Source organism: Ostrinia furnacalis, unplaced genomic scaffold (genome assembly GCF_004193835.3).
Source record: "Ostrinia furnacalis isolate ACB-3 unplaced genomic scaffold, ASM419383v2 OfSCF4295, whole genome shotgun sequence".
NCBI lineage: Eukaryota > Metazoa > Arthropoda > Insecta > Lepidoptera > Crambidae > Ostrinia > Ostrinia furnacalis.
Window position 1 is genome coordinate 153,001 of NW_021134534.1, and position 25,025 is coordinate 178,025.

Here is a 25,025-nt window from a genome sequence, read left to right on the forward strand (position 1 = left end):
CGCAACTCNCCTTTAAAGTTAAACATAAAAAAATATTGGAAGCGTATATTTTTAATTATCAATCAAACAGATACAAAGTTATGTTGAAGTTCCGCGCGACGTCACAAAGTGCTGCACTTTTAAGCACTCATTGACGTCACGGGCCTCTTCTTTTGAACTTTGGCGCGCTTTATCTCGCAATTTTCATTAGTTTGAAAAAGTGAAAAATACGTGTCGAGTATTTTTTGATATAAAGTTAACCGACGGTCTTATTCAAACTCTTGCTTTTGTACCTAGGAAACATCCCTATTGAGGCGTTGATTTTTTATAATGTTGTCATAATTGTATGTTTTAATTTTCAGCCCCCAGGTTACGGCCCGCCAGGAAGCGTGGGCGAGGATGGCGACGTCAAAGGGTTCGACTTCAACGAACAGTCCATCAGAAAGTCCTTCATACGCAAGGTAATTTTCATTCAGAGATTGTTTATTCACCGAGTGAATATTATTGTGGTGAGAAAATAGTAAGAATAATATTTCCCGTTTTTGCAACATTTTTCTTTCTGTAGGGTGATGTTAAATAGCCTAAACTGCAGTGTTTTTCAACCTGTGCCTTGAAGCCTCTATAGTGGGGTCGCGAGAAGTCGTAAAAACTACCTCAGTAAAGTTTTCAAGATAGATTATTGTTTTCCGAAATCTATTTATGCAAAAGCATAAATGTTGTATACAGGGTGTTTGGTAAATGGGTATATGAGCCGACACTAGCCCATGTTAACATGGGCATATAAATGGTCAAATACAATCGGTCAAGTACAAATCGGAACTTGCAAAATTTATTTTGTATGAAAATAAAAAAAATAAAATGATGATATCAAATTTCTGACTTCACCATACCATTTATATGCCCATGTTAACATGGGCTAGTGTCGGCTCATATACCCATTTACCTAACACCCTGTAGAATGAAGAATTCGGTCCGTACAACATCTTTGTGAAATGCATGAAAAAAGCGAACGGTTGAGGGGTCGCAAAATATTTTTTTAGGCTTGTCGTGTCATGAAAAAGGTTGAAAAACACTGGCCTAAAGCCTTCCTCGATAAATGGGCTATCCTCAAATCGGAAAAGTAGCTAAGATTAGCGCGTTCAACCAAAAAAACAAACTTCAGCTTTGTAATATTGGTGCAGATGAGTGAATATAATATGATTATTTTGTGTTTGCAGGTGTATTCCATCCTGATGTGTCAGCTGCTGGTGACGATGGGTTTCATCGCGCTGTTTCTGTTCGAGAAACGCACTCAGCTATGGGTCGCTCGCAACACTTGGCTGTTGTGAGTATTTCCATTCTTCTGTTAATGTCAAGTTCAAAATAGATTAAAGTACGGCCAACTAGCAACGATACAAAAGGTCGATTCGACTGTCGAACTGACAATCTATTCTGTCTGTTCCCATCTTGTGTATTTGTCGTAATGTCTCGTTCTCCCGCCAAAATATGTCAAAGTCAAACCCTTAGGATGGGTTGCACCATCTTACTTTAACTTTGACAAACGTCAAAAATCTGTCAAATTCCATACAAAAAGCACCGGTTATCGTCATAGTTACCGTTAAAGATAGGTGGTGCAACCCACCCCTACTATTCCAAATGACCATGACATTGGGTTTGTTTACATTTGGTATCGCTTCTCGTTAGCCGTACTTTACAGCATCTTAGTTGTGTTGAGATTTAATGATGCCAACTGTTAAGTTCGTGTAAATCAACGTATTAAGTAGATAAGTAGGTAACTTACCTACATTTTTCTGTCAAGTTGGTGGGCGGGGCTTGTCACTTGACACGATTTGGTTTCATAGTAAACACGAGCTTGACGTTTGGAATTAAGTTTAAATTTAATTACGAAGCAATTTGATCACTTAAAATTAAGATAGAATTTAGTTAAATACTTAACTACTTAATACGTGTAAATCAGCCTTTAAGTACAAAAACTCATTGCATCAAATCAAAACATACGGGACTATTCCCACCTCTCGTTCCCACCACTGCAACTCCTGTGTAGCCAGGATCTACAGCTTGACCGCCATATTTACCCAACCAATGAAGGTCAAGTTTGTCCCAGGGGAAAGTTAAACTGTCATTGGACCCGCTAATAAATTAATCAGAAGAACATAGGAGTTCGAAATTAAGGTTCGACTTCCCTCCATTGCAAAGCGGATGACAGTTGACAAGGTTTAAAACAAAATTTTAAATCAAAATCTCCTCAAATCAAAACATGTGTTTCGCAGCTGGGTGGCGCTAGTGACAGTGTTCGTGTGCCTGATCGCGATGGCGTGCTGCGAGACAGTGCGCCGCACCGCGCCCACCAACTTCATCTTCCTGGCCATCTTCACGGCGGCGCAGAGCTTCCTGCTGGGCGTCTCCTCCTCCATGTACCAGACCAGCTCGGTGAGTCCTTAACGCGAAGCAATAAGGCATATTTTGCAGCAACATCATCTCTACGTACGAGATCAACTATGTGAGTCAGCGCGTCCTTAACGCAAAGCAATAAGACTCGCTATACTGTGACATCACCGGGCCAGCTCAGTGAGCTGGCCGCGACCTTAACGCGGAGCAGTAAGGCTCATTATGCAGCAACTACTGCTCGGGCACTAAGGCTCAAAATACCGTGGCATCACCTCAGTATACCGACGCTTGATGAGTCGACCTTAACGCGGAGCAATAAGGCTCATTATGCAGCAGCTACTGTTCAGGCAGTAAGGGCTCATAATACTGCAGCATCAGTGTCTATATACGAGACCAGCTATGTGAGTCAGCGCGTCCTAATCACCAGGCAGTAAGGCTTACAATACCGTGGCATCACCTGTAAATACCAGACCAGCTATGTAAGTCAGCGCATCTTTAATGCAAGGCAGTAAGGGTCACAATACTGTAGCATCGCCTCTAGATACCAGACCAGCTCTGTGAGTCAGCACGTCCTTAATAACACCAGGCAGTAAGGCTCACAATACCGTGGCTTCACCTTAGTATACCGACCAGCTACATGCGTAAGCGCGTCCTTAACGCCAGGCAGTAAGGCTTACAGTACCGTGCCGTCATCTCAGTGTACCGACCAGCCGTAAGTCAGCGCGTCCTTAACGCCAGGCAGTAAGGTTCACAGTACCGTGGCCTCACCTCAGTATACCGACCAGCCGTAAGTCAGCGCGTCCTTAACGCCAGGCAGTAAGGTTCACAATGCCTCGCATCGTCACGGCGGCTTCCCAGCTGGGTGGCGCTAGTGACAGTGTTCGTGTGCCTGATCGCGATGGCGTGCTGCGAGACAGTGCGCCGCACCGCGCCCACCAACTTCATCTTCCTGGCCATCTTCACGGCGGCGCAGAGCTTCCTGCTGGGCGTCTCCTCCTCCATGTACCAGACCAGCTCGGTGAGTCCTTAACGCGGAGCAATAAGGCATATTTTGCAGCAGACTGCTGGGGCAGTAAGGCTCACAATATTGCGACAGCATCTCTGTGAGTCAGCGCATCCTTAATGCAAGGCAGTAAGACTCACAATGCGCTGACATCACATCTACTCACCAAACCAGCTACATGAATAAGCGCGTCCTTAATGCAAAGCAGTAAGACTCACAATACAATGCCATCTTCACGGCGGCGCAGAGCTTCCTGCTGGGCGTCTCCTCCTCCATGTACCAGACCAGCTCGGTGAGACCTTAACGCGAAGCAATAGGGCATATTTTGCAGCAACATCATCTCTACATACGAGACTAGCTATGTGAGTCAGCGCGTCCTTAATGCCAGGCAGTAAGACTCACAATACGATGCCATCTTCACGGCGGCGCAGAGCTTCCTGCTGGGCGTCTCCTCCTCCATGTACCAGACCAGCTCGGTATGACCTTAACGCGAAGCAATAGGGCATATTTTGCAGCAACATCATCTCTACATACGAGACCAGCTATGTGAGTCAGCGCGTCCTTAATGCCAGGCAGTAAGACTCACAATACGATGCCATCTTCACGGCGGCGCAGAGCTTCCTGCTGGGTGTCTCCTCCTCCATGTACCAGACCAGCTCGGTATGACCTTAACGCAAAGCAATAGGGCATATTTTGCAATAGCCTCCTCCATGTACCAGACCAGTTGAGTCGACCTTAACGGGAAGCAATAAGGCTCATTATACTGTGACATCATCGGGCGAACTCAGTGAGCTGACCGCGACCGTAACGTCGAGTAGTAAGGCTCATTATGCAGCAGCTACAGCTCGGGCAGTAAGGGTCATTTAGCAGCAACTACTGCTCGGGCAGTAAGGGTCACAATACTGTAGCATCGCCTCTAAAGCCAGGTCCGTGAGCACACTCACTAGGGGCGCCCGTCACACAGTCGCGACAGCAATATAATTACGCGCGAGCGATAAGGATGGGTAGCTTGGGGTCATTGGACAAAATTCTACGTGCTCACGGACCAGGCTTTGGATACCAGACCGAGGTAGTAAGGGTCTCAATGCTGTGGCATCACCTTAGTATACCGATCAGCTACTTAAGTCAACGCGTCCTTAATGCGAGGCAGTAAGGTTCACAGTACCGTGCCGTCACCTCAGTATACCGACCAGCCGTAAGTCAGCGCGTCCTTAACGCTACGCAGTAAGGCTTACAGTACCGTGCCGTCACCTCAGTATACCGACCAGCCGTAAGTCAGCGCGTCCTTAACGCCAGGCAGTAAGGTTCACAATGCCTCGCATCGTCACGGTGGCTTCCCAGCTGGGTGGCGCTAGTGACAGTGTTCGTGTGCCTGATCGCGATGGCGTGCTGCGAGACAGTGCGCCGCACCGCGCCCACCAACTTCATCTTCCTGGCCATCTTCACGGCGGCGCAGAGCTTCCTGCTGGGCGTCTCCTCCTCCATGTACCAGACCAGCTCGGTGAGACCTTAACGCGAAGCAATAAGGCATATTTTGCAGCAACATCATCTCTACGTACGAGACCAGCTATGTGAGTCAGCGCGTCCTTAATGCAAAGCAATCGTGACATCACCGCGACCTTAACGCAGAGCAGTAAGGCTCATTTTGCAGCAGCTACTGCTCGGGCAGTAAGGGTCACAATACTGTAGCATCGCCTCTAAAGCCAGGTCCGTGAGCACACTCACTAGGGGCGCCCGTCGCACAGTCGCGACAGCAATATAATTACGCGCGAGCGATAAGGATGGGTAGTTTGGGGTCATTGGACAAAATTCTACGTGCTCACGGACCAGGCTTTAGATACCAGACCGAGGTAGTAAGGGTCTCAATGCTGTGGCATCACCTTAGTATACCGATCAGCTACTTAAGTCAACGCGTCCTTAACGCTAGGCAGTAAGGCTTACACTACCGTGCCGTCACCTCAGTATACCAACCAGCCGTAAGTCAGCGCGTTCTTAACGCCAGGCAGTAAGGTTCACAATGCCTGGCATCGTCACGGCGGCTTCCCAGCTGGGTGGCGCTAGTGACAGTGTTCGTGTGCCTGATCGCGATGGCGTGCTGCGAGACAGTGCGCCGCACCGCGCCCACCAACTTCATCTTCCTGGCCATCTTCACGGCGGCGCAGAGCTTCCTGCTGGGCGTCTCCTCCTCCATGTACCAGACCAGCTCGGTGAGTCCTTAACGCGAAGCAATAAGGCATATTTTGCATCAGCATAAGAAAAGTTGAAGGAACCCGATCACGTGGCAGGTCACTAATGCGCTGGACCGATCAAGTGAAATCAGCAGTGGGAGACGGCGTATGTGACTGCACCAGACAGTCTGCCAATAGAGAGAGATGGCGGGAGATCGTGCGGAGAGTTGCATCTGCCTCTACAACCGATATGAACAACGCCTCAACGTGACCACGACAGCTCTCCCAAGAGCGTAACGAATAAGAAGAAGACTCATAATATAATGCCATCTTCATCTCATCTCCTCCATGTACCAGACCAGTTGAGTCGACCTTAACGCGAAGCAATAAGGCTCATTATACAGCAACCACTGCTCGGGCAGTAAGGTTCACAATACCGTGGCATCGCCTCTAGATACCAGACCAGCTATGTGAGTCAGCGCGTCCTTAATGCAAGGCAGTAAGGTTCGTAATACAACTTCATCTTCCTGGCCATCTTCACGGCGGCGCAGAGCTTCCTGCTCGGCGTCTCCTCCTCCATGTACCAGACCAGCTCGGTGAGTCCTTAACGCGAAGCAATAAGGCTCACTATACCGTGACGTCACCGGGCGAGCTCATAGAGCTGGCCGCGACCTTAACGCGGCGCAATAAGGCATATTTTGCAATAGCCTCCTCCATGTACCAGACCAGTTGAGTCGACCTTAACGCAAAGCAATAAGGCATATTTTGCAGCAACATCATCTCTACGTACGAGACCAGCTATGTGAGTCAGCGCGTCCTTAATGCAAAGCAATTGTGACATCACCAGTTGAGCTCAGTTGACTTGACTGCGACCTTAACGCGGAGCAGTAAGGCTCATTATGCAGCAGCTACTGCTCGGGCAGCAAGGGTCATTTTGCAGCAACTACTGCTCGGGCACTAAGGCTCAAAATACCGTGGCATCGCCTCTAGATACCAGACCAGCTATGTGAGTCAGCGCGTCCTTAATGCGAGGCAGTAAGGTTCGTAATATAACTTCATCTTCCTGGCCATCTTCACGGCGGCGCAGAGCTTCCTGCTGGGCGTCTCCTCCTCCATGTACCAGACCAGCTCGGTGAGTCCTTAACGCGAGGCAATAAGGCATATTTTGCAGCAGTCTGCTCGGGCAGTAAGGTTCACACTACTGTGGCATCAGTGTCTACATACGAGACCAGACATGTGAGTCAGTGCGTCCTTAATGCGAGGCAGTAAGACTCACAATACGATGCCATCTTCACGGCGGCGCAGAGCTTCCTGCTGGGCGTCTCCTCCTCCATGTACCAGACCAGCTCGGTGAGACCTTAACGCGAGGCAATAAATAAGGCATATTTTGCAGCAACCACTCCTCGGGCAGTAAGGCTCAAAATACCGTGGCATCACTTCTAGATACCAGACCAGCTATGTGAGTCAGCGCGTCCTTAATGCCAGGCAGTAAGACTCACAATACGATGCCATCTTCACGGCGGCGCAGAGCTTCCTGCTGGGCGTCTCCTCCTCCATGTACCAGACCAGCTCGGTGAGACCTTAACGCAAAGCAATAAGGCATATTTTGCATCAGCATAAGAAAAGTCGAAGGAACCCGATCACGTGGCAGGTCACTAATGCGCTGGACCGATCAAGTAAAATCAGCAGTTTGAGACGGCGTATGTGACTGCACCAGACAGTCTGCCAATAGCGAGAGATGGCGGGAGATCGTGCGGAGAGTTGTATCTGCCTCTACAACCGATGTGAACAACGCCTCAACGTGACCACGACAGCTCTCCCAAGAGCGTAACGAATAAGAAGAAGACTCATAATATAATGCCATCTTCATCTCATCTCCTCCATGTACCAGACCAGTTCAGTCGACCTTAACGCAAAGCAATAAGGCTCATTATACAGCAACTACTGCTCGGGCAGTAAGGTTCACAATACCGTGGCATCGCCTCTAGATACCAGACCAGCTATGTGAGTCAGCGCATCCTTAATGCAAGGCAGTAAGACTCATAATATAATGCCAACTTTACTGCGGCGCAGAGCTTCCTGCTGGGCGTCTCCTCCTCCATGTACCAGACCAGCTCGGTGAGAACTTAACGCGAGGCAATAAGGCATATTTTGCAGCAGCTACTGCTCGGGCAGTAAGGGTCACAATACTGTAGCATCGCCTCTAGATACGAGACCAGCTACTTGAGTCAGTGCGTCCTTAACGCAAGGTAGTAAGGTTCACAATATAACTTCATATTCCTCGCCATCTTCACGGCGGCGCAGAGCTTCCTGCTGGGCGTCTCCTCCTCCATGTACCAGACCAGCTCGGTGAGACCTTAACGCAAAGCAATAAGGCATATTTTGCAGCAACCACTGCTAGGGCAGTAAGGTTCACAATACTGTGGCATCAGTGTCTACATACGAGACCAGACATGTGAGTCAGCGCATCCTTAATGCAAGGCAGTAAGACTCACAATACAATGCCAACTTTACGGCGGCACAGAGCTTCCTGCTGGGCGTCTCCTCCTCCATGTACCAGACCAGCTCGGTGAGTCCTTAACGCGAAGCAATAAGGCATATTTTGCAGCAGACTGCTCGGGCAGTAAGGCTCAAAATACCGTGGCATCACCTCAGTATACCGACGCTTGATGAGTCGACCTTAACGCGGAGCAATAAGGCTCATTATGCAGCAGCTACTGTTCAGGCAGTAAGGGCTCATAATACTGCAGCATCAGTGTCTATATACGAGACCAGCTATGTGAGTCAGCGCGTCCTAAACACCAGGCAGTAAGGCTTACAATACCGTGGCCTCACCTCTGTATACCGACCAGCTACATGATTAAGCGCGTCCTTAATGCGAGGCAGTAAGACTCACTATACAATGCCATCTTCACGGCGGCGCAGAGCTTCCTGCTGGGCGTCTCCTCCTCCATGTACCAGACCAGCTCAGTGAGACCTTAACGCAAAGCAATAGGGCTCACTATACCGTGACATCAATAGGCGAGCTCAGTGAGCTGGCCGCGACTTTAACGCGAAGCAGTAAGGCTCATTATGCAGCGGCTACTGCTCGAGAATTAAGGCTTGATGAGTCGACCTTAAGACCGGGCAGTAAGGCTCGCAATGTATCAGCTCCTCCATGTATTAGATCAGCTGTGCGGTCGACCTTAACGCGACGCAATAGGGCTCTTTATACAGCCAACTGTATTTTTCAAGTTATTCACTTTTCAAGTTTGTATGAAAAAAGGTATTACGACAGTTTTTTTTTTTGTTAAAAACTGTTTATTTTTTAATTACCATGTGTCTTAGGGCCCTTGCCCACGGCAATTTTGTCTGCTGTAGCGCTTTAGTAGCGTGTTGGCATCACTTCTGTAGTGCGTTGCAAATGCGACTAACGCGCGTTAGTAGCGATACTGTCGCGCGTTTCGTAAACGCCGCCGTGGGCGAGGGCCCTTAAAATGTTAACATAAGAAGCATTTAAAAAAACACAGTTTCCATGAAAAAAAATCATTTTTTTTTTTACAATCTCACACAGCGCCATCTAGCCCCAAAGTAAGCAATTAATTACTTGTGTTATGGGTGCTAGCTTAACGGATATACTACTTATATACTTTTTTTTTAATACATATTATACATAGTAACACCCAGACCCGTCACAGAAATTAAAATTCATCATTTCAATTTCTGCCCGGCCGGGAATCGAACCCGGGACCTCTCGGCATAGTAGTCCGTTCTGAACCACTACACCAAACGGCCGACAATAGGTGCGATTTTTCACAGAAACTTGAAAATAATTGTTATTTGTAGGTGATGATAGCGATCGGCATCACAGCGGCGGTGTGCCTGGCGCTGACGCTGTTCGCCTTCCAGACCAAGTGGGACTTCACCACCATGGGCGGCGTGCTGCTATGCGCCACAGTCGTCTTCCTGCTCTTCGGTAAGTTGTCTCGTGTTCCTTTGGCTTCTCCTTTACTCTTTCAGCTCAGAAGGCCAACTTCTCAAAATGCCAACCGCTCGCAAATAGCCAACTTCTCAAAATACAGGACTATTCCCACCTCTCGTTCCCACCGCTGCAACTCCTGTGTAGCCAGGATCTACAGCTTGACCGCCACAAAAACCCAACCAATGAAGGTCAAGTTTGTCCCGGGGAAAACAAACGGTCATTGGACCCGCTACGAAATTAATCAGAAGAACATAGGAGGAGTTCGAAATTAAGGTTTAATGATAGCCGTTTTCCACCAAAAGTTACATTCCTATTCCATTAAACCTTTGTTTGTCACCTTCGCACTGGAGGAAAGTCGACCTTTAACTTCGAACTCCTCCTATGTTCTTTTGAACTATATCGTTGCGGCCCAATAACAGTTTAACTTTCTCCCGGGACAACTTGACCTTCATTGGTTGGGTTTTTATTGACGGTCACAGCTTGACAGCCGGTCAAGGTCAACACAGGAGCTGCAGCGATGGAATCAAATAAATAAAAAAAAACGTGATTTTTTTCCACCCTGATTATAAGCCTTATACCATGTCTCATCTCCTCTTGCCTCGTTTCCGCCTTGATAGAAAACGATCCTACCCATACCCACTTTCCCACCGTTTCTTGAAATCGTTTTTTCTGTGGTATGTGCAAAGGATTGAAATCCTTTTACTCTGGCATCATTATTTTTTTAAGATCTTCATCATCTTTCATATACGCTTCTCAGCACTGGTCCATTTACTATCCCGAAGCAGGGTTTAAGTAATACCGGGCGGGACGTATAAAAGGCTAAAATTAATAATTCTGATATTTATGTAGGTTTACAATAGTACATTTTCACCACCTTATTCTCTACCATAATCGTGCGTCTTCCTTCCTTTTTTTCAAGTAAGAGCTGAAAATCAGTTTTCTGCTCATTTTAGAGCAGTGTCTACACTGAGCTCTCTGCTATTTTGCATCGCTGCACTGCGGCACACTTATACCTTAGCGCAGGATTTTCTTTTTTACTCTTTGTAATGTACTATATCTTTCCTGCTACTCCTGTGTTTATTAATCTTACTTTTTGTTGCCTGTGTGTCAATGTGTTTTGCAAATAAACCATTTATCAATCTATCTATCAAAAGAAAAAACCCGTGACGTCAAGGAGTGCTTAAAAGTGTAGCACTTTGTCACGCGGTACTTCAACGCATCATAATTTTGTAATGACATATTCGATTGACAAATAAAAAAATATGTAATATGTGTCCAATGTGTCCAATATTTTTTGATAGTTTACTTAGTTGACAGACTGAAAGATTTTTTTAGGAAATATATGGTCAATAAATTGATTTTTATTTCAAGAAAAATCCTTTACATTCTCAAACGCTTTAACCAACACTCTTAATCATCTTTTTATATCCCGCAGGCCTCATCGCGATCTTCTTCCGCGAAGTTAAGATCCTGCATCTGGTCTACGCTTCAGTGGGGGCTCTACTGTTCTCCTTCTACCTTGTCTATGACACGCAACTGATGATGGGCGGCAAGCACAAGTATACCATCTCCCCCGAAGAATACATCTTCGCTGCGTTGAACCTCTACCTGGACATCATAAATATCTTCATGTACATCCTTGCCATCATCGGAGCGGCCAGAGACTAGGAGCGAGAGGTTTGTCTTTGATTTTTGGAGTAGCATTCCCGTTTGTATGAGCACATCTTTTGTTTTTGGTTTCTGTGGTATTAAAAATGTTAGAGTAATCTCGTAATGCGTCATTCCGAGTGTTTTAGTCGACTGTCTTAAATGAGAGTTTTCGCGATTGAAAAATCCGCCAGATGGCATTGGTTATTTTTAACATGACCTTGACATATATATGTCAAATCCACCAATCACGCAGCATTTGGACCTCGCGTCTACGTATTGCCATCTGGCGGATTTTTCAATCGCGAAAACCCTCATTAACCGATTGAGTCCCAGACGGCATTAATTAATGTCATAACAATTGATTATCTATTGTGTCTAGATTCGCGGAGCTTGAAGAATTAATGACGTATCTAGAGATATTAATGACGTAATGCGTCATGCAATGAGCACATTGAAAACTTTCTCATCGAATCAGAATTTAAACATAGATAATATTTTAATGTTAAAACCTAAGCTATTTAAAGAACTGATTTAATATAATAGCGGTGCAATACTCATCGAACTCATTAAAATTAAAGGATTGTTAATTATTAAAAAGATTAAAAGGCATTAAAAAGATGTGCTCATTCACGTTTAAATCGAAAATCGTTGTGTAGATATTATACGTGATTGATTTCACTACTGATTTCTTTGTAAAAAAAAGTGTAACCTTGTTATTCTTAAAAAATTTAAAGCAACACCTTTTTCAATTTTCAATTTGTCTCTTTCAACATTTAAAAGAAAGAGACAATTACGATATATTGCGGTAATAAGAGACAAAACGACGTTTATTTAAATATATTAGTCGAAATTTGTCACAAAAAACTGTTATAATTTTCAATATGGTCAATTTTTGTTTTGAGTAGTATGTTGATTAATTTCAATTCTGACTTAAAATGTATTAGTTGTGTATTTCTTAAATGTTTCTAATTTTATTGAAATTTTTCCAAAAATTGGTCTTATAATTTGATTTAATTATTTATTTTAAATACATTTATGTACAAAATATCGTTAGTCCTAAATTCGTCAATGGGGAAGCTCAGATTGGTATTTTCGGAATTTAATTTAGATAATTATAAATATTATTAAATATTTTTTAATTGTCAATGTGTTTCGCATTTATTTGTACAGGTATCCGCGAAAATATTTATACAATTCAAAGCCTTACAGCTTTGACATAAAGTTGTATATTTACTTTAGCGTTTAACTGTACACTTTTTATACAACCGTTGCCTAACCTTATATTAAACTAACGTAGCTAGCGGCTCGAATGAAATGTATAATGGTAAAAAACCAAGGGAACGTCTAACAATAATTCGGAATACATAGATTTATATTAAACCGAATGTAACCTCTATGCCTCTTCGTCTGTATAGTTTGACCAAGCAATATGAATATACCACTACTACTTAATATTACTGCAAATAAGTCACCAATTTTCCAGCTTTAAATAAGGAAAAAATTGCTATAAATAAGCAAATAATCTTAAAAAAAATTTATCAAGTATCATGTAAGCTTGGTCACACTATACGGCTTGTATTCTGAAACGACGCTTAATATGAGTCAGGCAAGCCTTTGATTGGTTTAAATATTCAATTTCAACTTTAAATTCATGCTATTAAGTGTCATTTCAGTATACGAGCCAAAAATTCAAAGATTAGTTCTAAATAAGCTGCGTGCGCTCTTTAGTCACTGCTAACTTACTACTCGGTGTTAGTATTCGTTGATATTTACTTATAATGGTTTTTGGAACGACGGCACTCTCGATTTACATTGAAACTCCCTGACGTATTTAGTGTTGCTATCTCTGTCATTCATACCGGTATCTTGGTGTGAGTGAGAGGGATAGTTTGATGTTCATGTTACTTGGACTCAAAATATTGAGCAACGTCTTATTTGCTTTAGTCTGAACTGAGTAAATCGCCGGTGTCATGTTCGTTCTCTACTCTTATTAACAGTTGAATCTCGAACTTATTACGTTTAGTTATAGTCGAGTTTCTAATGTACGATTCATATTAATTGAATTTGTTTCGTATCGTATATTAGATCATCGGCTTTATGAATACTAAAGCCATACTTTTAAAAATCGATGCTCAGTCGATGTACAAAAAATATCCAATCAACTGTCAGTAAGAGTATTATTATTGTGTTAAGATTTTATTATATTAGAAGTGGTATATTATTTACATGTTTATAATATTATTCCTGATAGTCTAGGTTATGAAACTTGTATGAACCAAACACAGCCTTGTTTATGGAGTGTCTATGGTCACCTTATGATAGTCCCAAGTGGCTTGTGGGTAGACAGAAAACACTCCTCTAGATAACATTTTCACAGATTATATTGTAATTAAAGCTGGTTAATAAAGCCAATCCTCAACGAACCATTATTTAATTTTAATGTTACCAAGCAAATACCTTAAAAATATTCAACTTCTATTATACTTATTATTATGTTAATGTAATGCTGTATATTAGAATTCGCTTTGATGTGCTTTAAACTTACCGTTCTATGCCTTAGATGTAAGGAACCAATAAAACAATAATTATAATAATAATTGGCTTTTTTATTAATGGTACTGATATAATCGTAGCTCTAAAATAATGTCGTATGAGATTTAATTTAAAATAAAAATCGTTGCATAATTGTAATTACTAGTCAAAATGAGCACAATAATCTTAATACAAAACCATAGACCATTTTGTGTGTTCCACGAATATTAAGTATAAAATATTAAATAAACAAAGAAGCTTTGGTATGTTTGTATTAAATTAAATTGTTGTTTGGTAGCAATAGATGGCATAGTAAATGATTTGATGGCAAACGAATGAACGCTCTGTACCTACAGACAGAAGAGTTAGTTTCGTTTAAAATTTCTAATTACTGTAAACTTACGATGTAAACATCTATGACAGTACTAGTCGATTAGTACCATTTTTAGAGCGTTGTCTCTTGAGCTAAAATTAATTCAATTGCAATTTTCAAAACTGAAAACTCGAGTCAGTGATGCATCATGACGTGATTCAAATTCATTTATTCATTGCATCGTGATAATCCTAGACTGCATCCCACTTAACATCAGGTGTGATTGTGGTCAAATACCTGCCTTGTTATGCATAAAAAATTTTTCAAAACAACTTCACTATGGGACATGTGATGTCATAGAAACACGTACGAAACTCGCTAAAGAAAGTAAAATTTGTTACAAACAAATTATTACTATCCGTTCGCTTTAAGTTTGCTGCTGGCGATATGACGTCACTCGAAGGGAAGCGTCTATAACTTTAACAAACTATATTTAAAATATTTTTTATTTATTATTATTGATAACAATTTTGTATTTGCGTAAAATAAGACACATTAATTGCGTTGATCACTAACTTATTGCGATTAATCGCGGTTGGGGGAGGGGACGCGCATTCCACGGACCGGCAAACTTAGCGCGAACGGGTAGTAAAATGCTTTCTATCTATGATTAGTAAGATGAATTCAAAGCTCTTCAACTATCCGTCTTTGGAATGATACGTACAGGGGGAATAAGATTGTGTTAAAGATATGGTCTGAAATGTAATGTGACGTAGCTTAGAGAAGTAATAAATATATATTTCAGATTTATAGTATTGTATTCGGTCGACGGATTATTTATTCCTTTAGCGTCGAAAATGTTCAAAGACTGGTGGCCTATTAACGCCGTAGGACGCGTAACAATGCTTACTATAATAGAAAACTGTCGTTTTGATATCTTTCAGACGTTGACATCGGCGTATGGACGTCGATAGGAACGTTTGACGCTGACGTACGATGCGTATAGATCGTTTCATCCACGAAGACGCGCACCACCACTTTTTGGTCGAGGGAAGCGCGGGATGCGGGGAGTTTGATCCGAGCAATTCGAGCGTCATCATTATAGTGTGCAAGCGCACTCATGGATATTTTAGCGTGTACCGATAACACTCAAACATTTGCGGAAGAATCGTGGGGCGCGTCTTCGTGGATGAAACGATCTATATCGTTTAATAGAGGAGACCGTATCCTAAGGCCGGTTCTAATCTTTGGAAGTAACACATTCCGTTAAAAACATGTAAAAACAAATAAGCCGTCGCTGCGATAAATGTTGTTTATTGTAAAAATGATTCACATCAATAAATGTTTATTCTTCATGTGTTACCGCGTTTTTATTATCTATCAGTAGCAATAAACTAGTGTAGGTATGTACCCGTAGTTAGGCTGTGATTCCTCGACTCAGGAATCTTTAAATTATGTCTTTAAAAATGATTATTTTTTGGCAGTTTCACTCGATAAGTGTCGATGGAGTCCTCATAATCCAGGGTTTCTCAAAGTGGGGTACGTGAACCCCTAGGCCATTTTAGGTTTACGTAATGGTGGCTTGATGACTGGCAAGCACGTGCAGCACACATGGTGGCCTTAAAAAACCTTATTTTCTTCAACCGTCAATTTTATTACTGTCTTTAGGGCGGAAAGGTGGACTTATTTAGTTAAGGGGTTTGCTGTCACCTGCCCTAATCCGATGGAGCGAGCTTACAGTAGATGCCTTATGGCCCTATAAATCGCAAGAGGTAGAGCATAGAGGAAAGGGAGGGATGTACGCATTATAATAGAACCTTCGGCCTGATCAGCACTTACCATCAGGTGAGATACAGGTCAAGAGCTTCCTCGTTTTGGATAAAAAAACAATAGAGCGTTTAATTAGTGCAATTAGACTGTATTTAATTTAGTATTTAGCTGTTTGCAACATCTGTCCAACATAAACCATCCCTGTATTCCCCGTACAATATCTATGTGAAATATAATATTAAGACATATCTTAGTATAAATACATCCCAATATCGCATATTACTGTGTATGTAAATAATACAGATTTGCAGACAAAACATTACATCATTACCGGGCGTCGAAATAGTTTTATTACACTGTTAAGTAAATACCTTGTTACGAATACCTGCCGCACGTCGGATTAGCGGATTAGTCAGACCCAGCGCTTCCAGCATAATTTAATTATGTCCTTTAATTAGCAAAATTATCTAACTCCACAACACTGTATATTGTGCGACAGTTTTTATCGTGTTTATCTTGTAAATACGTCTACGTACCTATAGTAACGTTAATAATTTAGTGATAGACGAGCGCTTGACTGAATCATGTCTGTTTTACTGGTGGCCATCGGTGTTGTAACGTTGTTAGTGGTATACAGTGTGAGGTACAAGGAGACAAAGCCCATATTTGGGGTGTACTCAGTGCCTGGGAAGTGGTATTATTTGAAATATGTCGTGTTCGCGGGCTTGTATTATTTTAGAAAGGTAAGTGCATCAATGTTGACTCGACCGTGTAAAAGTTTAGTAAAATATTAATTTTAATTTGTCACATTTTGAGTTATTTTTTTGTTAACCTCGTAGATATTTTGTAGTAAAACTTATATTGGTATAAAACTTTCAAAATGAGAAACATAGGTCTCGAGCGAGGTGTGTCTCATAAGTGCCAAATACTGGTTAAAACTGAATAAGATATTTTTAATTTTGAATGTATTTAAAACTTCTTTTGCTTGTTGTTATGTTTTCACGCTTGAAGCACTGAAACAATTCCTACCTAGAAAACCTACATTTTGTCTTAACCATACGCATGTCATTCTTGTTTGTATCAAAGAAAGGCAAATAAACAAGTGCAGGGCATTCACTCATACTTATGAATCATATTGCAACTAAATATGAGATAATAATAATGTTGGTTTTACTGTCCGTAAACATGTTGTTCGGTAAGTAGAGTCTAGACATTCCTATCTTTGTAGAGTTTGTAGGACCTACCTACTTCCCTATCATATACTTAGTAGAGGTAAAGGGAATCTGTATTAACAAAATATTGTATAGTCCCAACAAAAAAATACTTAAATCCACGTCGATTATAACTGGTCCATAATCAGCATTATTTGTTTTTGTTAGGCACCTTGAAGGGTTGAAGGTTTAACTTATGTAGGTACAGTCAGCTTCAAATAATTCGTGACACCCAAAGTGACCAAATGGTTGATAACACAACTTTATTTCAAGTGTAACAAAGACGTGTTGCGAACTATTTGACTACTTTGGGTGTCACGCACTATTTGACCCTAACTGTACTTACCTAGTAGGTAATACCTACATAAATAAAAGACATCTAATACAGCCGACTTTTCCTCGTTACTTAGCTCGTATTTTTATTAATCAATATTCTTATCATCATTAATGTATAATACTCACAGGTGTACTGTCTCTACATGAAATAATAGATAACACTGCAGGCGTGATAAAAAATCAAGGGCAATGTCAAAATACATATCTTTACATAACTCTCTCAACAATGGTTTAACCATCTTTTGGAAACCTAAGGAATAAAACCACAACGAAAAATTATTTATGTGTAGGGTTAACAAAATCTGCGACATTTACGCATGCATAAGTACGCTAGCTTGGTCAAGGGTCAATTTATTAAAAAACAACAGACACTAAAGTTGGAACTGCTACGATTTCAATAAAAAAATACGAAAAATACTGTTGGATGCTACTGAAAACGAACTCAAAAGTTTGAAACGTCTCTACACTACAAAATCAAATCAAAAATATTTTATTCAGTTTAGACCGATATTTTGGCACTTATAAAACTATCCCTAGCTACATAGTTAATTCTAGCTATATAATTATAATAGGTAATTGTAAAATTTTCACTTAACAACACACTTGGCTGGATTTTTTCAGTATGCGAATAGGAACTCGGGCGCCGGCTCAAAAGGGCGGGCGGGTCAGGGAGTCAAGGCTATAGCGGACCCGAAGCAGATGGACTGCGCCCAGCTCCTCAGCGACCATGCTAAGGTACAATAATATTTTCTCTATTTTTCTAGTGAGTTGTAGCGTTCGCTGTAGGCCACGCACCCCTCTCATGGTTTCTGCAGAATACCAGTGGCCGTAACTTGCTCTCGAGTACGCTATGACCTCATACTGAGCAGAAACCAATTTGGTACAAAGTATTTTGTTTGCTCTTTATGTAGATTTGTAGGTACCTACTTTTTATTTATTTTAGTACCAAATAAATGTTTTTTCTTTCTTTCTTTCAAAATAGATAGGTACCTAAAGTATCTGGAAAGCGCTGGATCCTGAACGCTAACAACCGGTCAATATGGAAATCCTTAGGAGATGGTCTATCACCCGTATTCACAAACATTACTATGAGGTCTCACAGTGCGCGTGGACGCACAGGGTCCTAAAAAACCATAGACAATACTTGAGTGGCGGAGTGACCCACACGAACCAATCTCAGACCTCTATTTAACGTTGTGAGTGCGACTTCGCATAGCGTTGCTACTTCACTTCAGTAACCATCTTTTGTGAATACGGTACCTACTGTGACAATTCTGGTACAGATAATAAACTTAATTTCTTTTTCAGGCATTTGACGCTGTGTTCTTCATATCTGCGTCAAAAAATGACAAGGACCAGGGCATCTACGTCATATCTGGCTGCGAGCGTCGGCCATTGGGCATGTGCAACGGCTTGTTTTATATTGGAGTAAGTTTTTTTATCCACAACGAGGAAACTCTTGGCCCGTATCTTACCTGTCATGCTTGTTTATGATTTTCGTTTCCAATTCATTCTCTCTCTACCAAAAGCCGTATTTTTTTATTAATTATCCCTCTCATAAAAATAGTAAGACACGGGTCTTAACCATTGAAGTAATATTACTACGTAGTACATTATTTATAACTCAATGGTCTTAACGCGACGTTTAGCTTGACGTTTCGGATGCGATGCTGCAGCCGTGGTCACAAGCAGACTGGCGGTTCGCGGCAGCCGAAACGTCAAGCCGTGAGTACATAATGTAAATCATTAATAAACGTCGCGTTAAGACCCGTGTCTTACTATTTTAATTTAAATGGAACGCGAAAGTTTAAAGCGTATATCCCTCTCATAGTATGGGACTCGCGCTCATATTCCACACCACATCATAAGACACCCGTGCGTTCGCCAGCGACCCCTTACAGTCAGTTTCAATCTTGTTATCTCTGTTTGATCCGAGGAATCTTCCAGTTTACGTTTCACTATCATCATTCATTAAGTCTCCACTAATAAGAACTGGACTCTCTTTGTAATTTATCAGTTCCAAATGGAGGCACTTAACTAGCTTGGAACTTAATAGCACAAACTGAAGCGAGGCAGGGGACTCTTGTCACCTCTTAGGCTCTTACGATGTCGACATCCAGACAGGGCCAGATTTAGGGGAGGGAAACCGGGGCTACAGCCGGGCAGCCCCGGGGACTCCACAAAAGAGGGCCCCCAAAATATAGACTTCGGAAAGAAAAAATGAATTCAGACTAGAGAACAACTTTTCCTTTGATATTTTTTTCGCGTTTTACAGTAACTTTGAATACTGTCCATTTTATTTGGAAAATAATTTAGAGCCTGAGGGGCCTCACTCCTTCGTTAGCCCGATGCCTCGAGACCCTGACCACACAGCAAATTCTTTTTCACTATTTTTACATTGTTTTTTTTTTGTAGTTGCCAGGAAAAGGTCTGTTATGCAGCAAGAAGATCCCGGATACTGTCCTCTTTGGGGCTCAGATCGGGGAATTTGGGGCTGAAGGCATTAAAATGACGCCGGTCGAACCCATGGCAAAATGGAAAATCAGTTACAATGGGAAGATGTGGTAAGTTCAATAATTTATGGTGGATAAAACAAACAAAAATACCTGCTGATGCTAACTCACAAATCAGATTTTATAAAATTTATTTTGTAAGAAAATAAAAAAAAATGATGATATCAAATTTCTGACTTCGCCATACCATTTATATGCCCACTAGCCCATGTTGGCTAGTGTCGGCTCATATACCCATTTACCTAACACCCTGTATTGTAAGTGTGGCACGGCGTTGTACATTATCACAACGCGATCGAGCTAACTGCACATGCCAGCAAATGCGACTCTCCCTCGCACTCGCACGCACACCTCCGCATTCGCCCCGTCCGTACCAGAGAGTCGATATGAAGTCACACCTGCCTGCGCAGTTAACTCGAGCGTGTCGCTAAATCAGAAGAAATATCTTACACTAGCTGTGCCCGCGACTTCGTACGCGTGAAAACCCATTTTCGCAACATTTTTGCTCTGCATCTATTACTCGTAGCGTGATGGTATATAGCCTATAGCCTTCCTCGATAAATGTGCTATCTAACACTGAAATAATTTTTCAAATCGGACCGGTAGTTCCTGAGATTAGCGCGTTCAAGTAAACAAACAAACTCTTCAGCTTTATAATATTAGTATAGATTGCCACACGTATGAGTGAGACACTATACTGAGAATAATAAACCGTCCGAAACCCAAAAGATAGGGTAGTTATTTAGAGCTTCCAGCACTTTCAGCCCCAATAGAAAACTGGTACTTCAGAAGTATCGTATCATCGTATATGATCGTAGGTATCAGAACGAGCCAGACAAGCTAGTCGACGTGGACTTCACGGGGGAGTGGACAGCCACCAGCAAGCACTTCGATTTCGACTCGGACCTGCACCCGCCCGCCGTCATCAAGTCCATCGCCAGGGAGAAGTGGAGCAGGGCTTACTTCAATCACTTGAAAACGTGAGTATAGTCTGGTCTGCGAGCACGTAGAATTTTTTCCAATGACCCCAAGCTACCCACCCTTATCGCTCGCGTGTAATTATGTTGCTGTCGCGCTCGCAAACTCACTGCGGGCGCCCGTCGCACAGTCGCGAGATGGGCAGCTCGGGGTCATTGGACAAAATTCTACGTGCTCACAAACCGGGCTTTAGAAATACAGTGACTTTGAAATCGATGGCATCCTTTTAAAATAAGACTCTACTCATGAAGCCTTTTTCCAGCAGTGGACGTCTTTCGGCTGAAACGAACGAACGACCAAACAAGAGTAAATTATTAATCTCAGAATAAATTCGACCTTTTGACATATTTCCCATACTGAAACTGTAAATGTGCCAGTTATACCTACCAGAAGTTATGCTCGGAAAAGTTTGGTCGAATCGGGCCTATGAGTAAGTCTGTAATCTGTATTATTATTCAGCAAATCTTACTTTTGTTTTAGCGCTCATCAGTCTCACTATGAGCAGTTCGGACAACTAAAATGCAAGTTCAAGATCAATGACGAGTCGTTTGAATACACGTTGCCGTCTTTCAGAGATCACAGCTTTGGTAAGTCTTTGGTAAAAGGTAGTTGTTCAAAACACGTTACAGAATAGTGTTTAACCTTCGGCAGGCAACTCTTTTTTTGTATACGTAAAAGGCAACAGGGGTGACCAGTCACCCCACAAATATAATTTGAAATAAAATAGCTTTGTAATGAAAAATCAAACTTATTAATGATTAGATCTATTACTTTGTTTCATTATAAAACTAAAAATGCTTTCATTTAACAGTTTATATATTTTTAATAAATTAATTTTTAACATAAAGCACAGTTAAAGCAAATATCTTTTCGATTTTCAGGGCATGAGGGTAGTTGACATTTTATACGAGATGTCATAACTTTTTTGTTCAGTTTTCTTTGATATATCACTCACCTTGCCTGCTTCTATAACTTTACTGAAGGTGCACCCTCAGGAGGTCCCTAGTTCATATTTAGAATGCCATGTGTAATTGCTCTATAATTCTCGCATCTCTCGCAAGAGTTACTATATTTCGTCGAGGTGTTTGACACTAAGGTGATAAAACCAAGAAGACCAAACATGTCTGTTCTTACATAGTAGCACATTTTGTTTGAATTGTGCTAGTAGAACGTCATCGTCGTAACAATTTTCGCTATTGGAAATAAAGTATTCCTCCTCCGACTGAACTGAGATTATCGTCTTCAATTTTAGAAATCTTATTATCATCTGAGCAGCGTTTATCATAGGAATTGACATCAGCAAGTCCATGAAAGTACTTTTCGATTTCATCATGAGAAAACAAAGCCATTTTTACTCCAAAACCAACCATTTACTTTAGCAACACGAAAAAATAAAGTATACGTAAAAGGCAACAGGGGTGATGAGTCACCCCAGCAGTGTCAAAATATCAAAAACATGAACCTAACGCGATATGTTGACACATGCGACTGATAGCTCTCCCTCCAATTAGAGAATAGACCAAACGACAGAAAGACACAACAACTGCAACTAAACGTATGAAGACTTTTTTGAACTAGTGGGGTGACTGGTCACCCCTGTTGCCTTCCGAAGGTTATCCGGCTCGAAGGACCAAAAATTTTTCTTTGAATGCTTATCTTCTGGTGACGCCTAGGACAAACAATAAGCCTAGGCGCAGACCACCGATTTTTAGTTGACCGATAGTTGAACCCGATTTTAACTTGTATGAAGAATCTGCCGATATTAAATCTGTGTAATGTGCGCACTTTCATACATATTCATACTGATTAAGAGCCCGACCCAACTATCGGCCAACTAAAAGTCGGTGGTCTACGCTATGGTTTCGAGAGGGTTTATTTTCTACTTCGTAAATAAAAAAAGAGTTGTTTTTGTAGGTCAATGTAGGATTCTGACCTTAGCTTGTTTCTAGGTCATAAACGAGACTGGAGTCTGATGCACAGATACGCGTTCCACCACATCTTCCTTCAGAACGGCACCAGCATCAGCGTCGGAGTCATCTGTCAGCCGTCCACTGCTACCGAGTAAGCACATAAGTTCGGTCGCCGAGCAGATAGAATTTCGTCCAATGACCCCAAGCTACCCATCCTTATTCTCGCGCGTAATTATATTATTGCTGTCGCGACTGTGCTCGGCGACCGGACTTTATACGTTTTTGATGCATAATAAATAAATAAATAAATATCTGGACAATTTCACACAGCGCTATCTAGCCCCAAAGTAAGCAATTAATAAGCTTTGTTATGGGTGCTAGCTTAATAATCACACTTGTTACGACTGCATAAGATGCCAGATTGCGATTGAATAAATGAATTTGAATTTGTCCTGTGCGTTCACGCGCACTGTGAGACCTCATAGTAATGTTTGTGAATACGGGTGTTAGTAAGTTTTGGTTACTTCAACAGATTCGAAGTTGGGACGATCGCTTTCAAAGACGGGACGGTCCTGCCCATCAAATGGGTAGAGCTGAAGCTGTACCAACATGGGGAAGGGGGCGAAGCACCCAAGGACTACGCCTTCAGGTTCCAAGCCGGAGACGAGGTCTACACAGTCCAGGTAACATTGGAATGACATACCAGCACGTACCGCGTACCGGAGAACGCAGCGTGTGTCGTCCACCCACAAGGTGGACCGACGACATCATAAAGGTGGCAGGAAGGCGCTGGACGCAGGCCGCTACCAACCGGGCAACGTGGAAAGCATTGGGGGAGGCCTATGTTCAGCTGTGGACATCCTATGGCTGGGATGATGATGATTATGACGTGACGGGCGAGGTTATAATATTTCCAGCAGGCACACAAATAAAATCACTATTATCGGTTGGGTGGGTCGCATAAGCAATAATGATCTTATGTAAACTGAATTGTTCCTCATAGAAATCCGACCTAATCCCGACTCCCGAGTAGCTGAGTTTTAAATAAAAAGCGTGGGTGTTTCATATTTTCCAGACTTTCGACATTGATTTCGATAAGAAAGCTCTAATTGCAATATGCAGTGATTTGCCACACTATAATAGTGCCAGAAGTGGAACTTTTTTTCTCTATTCTCTAAATCGTTGGTCAACATGAATCTTTTTGGCCATACAGAAAACATTTACCTACCACTTTTGATGCCTAGTAGCGTTTGCCATCAGCGCATCCTTTCCTCTCCCAAGCTACCAAAATCACACAGCCAATCATATTTTCCATTTCCAGGTTAAAGTGGAGTACGAATCGGTCCACTACGTATCTGACGAGTGGGAGGCTCGGATGGTGGAGCGCTTCTGTGCCTTCTCAGTGAACAACGTCCCCGGACGGGGCGTCTCTGAGTTCCACTATCGGCACACGGGCGGCCGCCCCGAGACCGCGGCCAAAGATGACCCGGAGTGGTTCAGGAAGATGTGCCATAAAGTTTAATGTCGCTCCCATAATACTCAGTTCGTACTAAACTACTTACTTAACATAATTTAAAGTATTTTACTGGAAACTACGTGTTATGCGTAAATATTTTAAGTCCACTTGTTTTTTTTCGAGTGTAAACAGAAACTTTAGTAAAGTTAACGTATTAATTTGTAGTTTATAATAAACTGATTTTATATGATATTGAAACTTTTATTCATCCTACTAGCTAATTCCGCAAAAAATACTGAAGGGATTTTGATGAAACTTTGCATTATTATTGTTTATAACCCAGAATAACATATAGGCTATAATTTATGACGATCTGTGACAAACGAAATTTCACGCGGGTGAAGCCGCGGGCAAAAGCTAGTTTACTATAAAGTACCTTTAGGAGTGCTCTACACTTACTGAAGCCCAAACTTGACCATAACAGGAACTACACAAATATACCTAAATAAATCTATTGCTAGTTCTCTAACGGATCTTCACACATCAATAAAGCCGTCAAAACCTTTTCCATTGGTCAATAAGTCAAATCTGACCATGACAGAACCTTGCGCAAGTTGATTTACCAGGCGATTATTCCTGAAATACCCTTTCCATTGCTGGGTTTATTAATGTAGCACTAAAACTCGCAGTGGTTAATCGTCAATGGGTGCAGAGCTGGGATACAGTTGGGATCTGACCTTGGGACGTGCAGGGAGTTGTCCTTTCGCCGCTCCAATTATATCGCTAATCGAATTGACTGACTGCGCACTACTAATGGGATAATTGCGCGTGCGCATCCCATTGAGTATACCGGCTGA

At 42.1% G+C, this 25,025-nt stretch overlaps 2 protein-coding genes across 2 annotated transcripts; both read left to right on the forward strand.

Annotated features, from left to right (window-relative positions):
- Nucleotides 1-336: 336 nt before the first annotated feature.
- Grina (glutamate [NMDA] receptor-associated protein 1) lies at nt 337-11,301 on the forward strand. The gene is made up of 5 exons (XM_028313620.1): nt 337-440; nt 1,197-1,303; nt 2,250-2,409; nt 9,364-9,493; nt 10,935-11,301. The coding sequence occupies exons 2-5, from the start codon at nt 1,212-1,214 to the stop codon at nt 11,165-11,167; spliced, it is 615 nt and encodes a 204-aa protein (XP_028169421.1). The 5' UTR covers nt 337-440; nt 1,197-1,211; the 3' UTR covers nt 11,168-11,301.
- Nucleotides 11,302-16,158: 4,857 nt separating this feature from the next.
- On the forward strand, nt 16,159-24,418 carry LOC114359301 (uncharacterized). Its single transcript, XM_028313627.1, has 9 exons — nt 16,159-16,507; nt 17,933-18,046; nt 18,620-18,739; nt 19,727-19,875; nt 20,643-20,804; nt 21,283-21,389; nt 22,752-22,863; nt 23,245-23,395; nt 24,034-24,418. The coding sequence occupies exons 1-9, from the start codon at nt 16,349-16,351 to the stop codon at nt 24,232-24,234; spliced, it is 1,275 nt and encodes a 424-aa protein (XP_028169428.1). The 5' UTR covers nt 16,159-16,348; the 3' UTR covers nt 24,235-24,418.
- The last annotated feature ends 607 nt before the right edge of the window (nt 24,419-25,025 follow it).

Excerpts from the sequence above, each read along its gene's own strand:
- LOC114359301 (XM_028313627.1), top strand. The coding sequence starts at position 16,349 with ATGTCTGTTTTACTGGTGGCCATCGGTGTTGTAACGTTGTTAGTGGTA. Across the intron at positions 18,047-18,619 it reads TCCTCAGCGACCATGCTAAG|GCATTTGACGCTGTGTTCTT; the intron begins GTACAATAATAT and ends TTTCTTTTTCAG. Across the intron at positions 20,805-21,282 it reads TACTTCAATCACTTGAAAAC|CGCTCATCAGTCTCACTATG; the intron begins GTGAGTATAGTC and ends CTTTTGTTTTAG.
- Grina (XM_028313620.1), top strand. The coding sequence starts at position 1,212 with ATGTGTCAGCTGCTGGTGACGATGGGTTTCATCGCGCTGTTTCTGTTC. Across the intron at positions 1,304-2,249 it reads GCTCGCAACACTTGGCTGTT|CTGGGTGGCGCTAGTGACAG; the intron begins GTGAGTATTTCC and ends TGTGTTTCGCAG. Across the intron at positions 2,410-9,363 it reads CCATGTACCAGACCAGCTCG|GTGATGATAGCGATCGGCAT; the intron begins GTGAGTCCTTAA and ends TGTTATTTGTAG.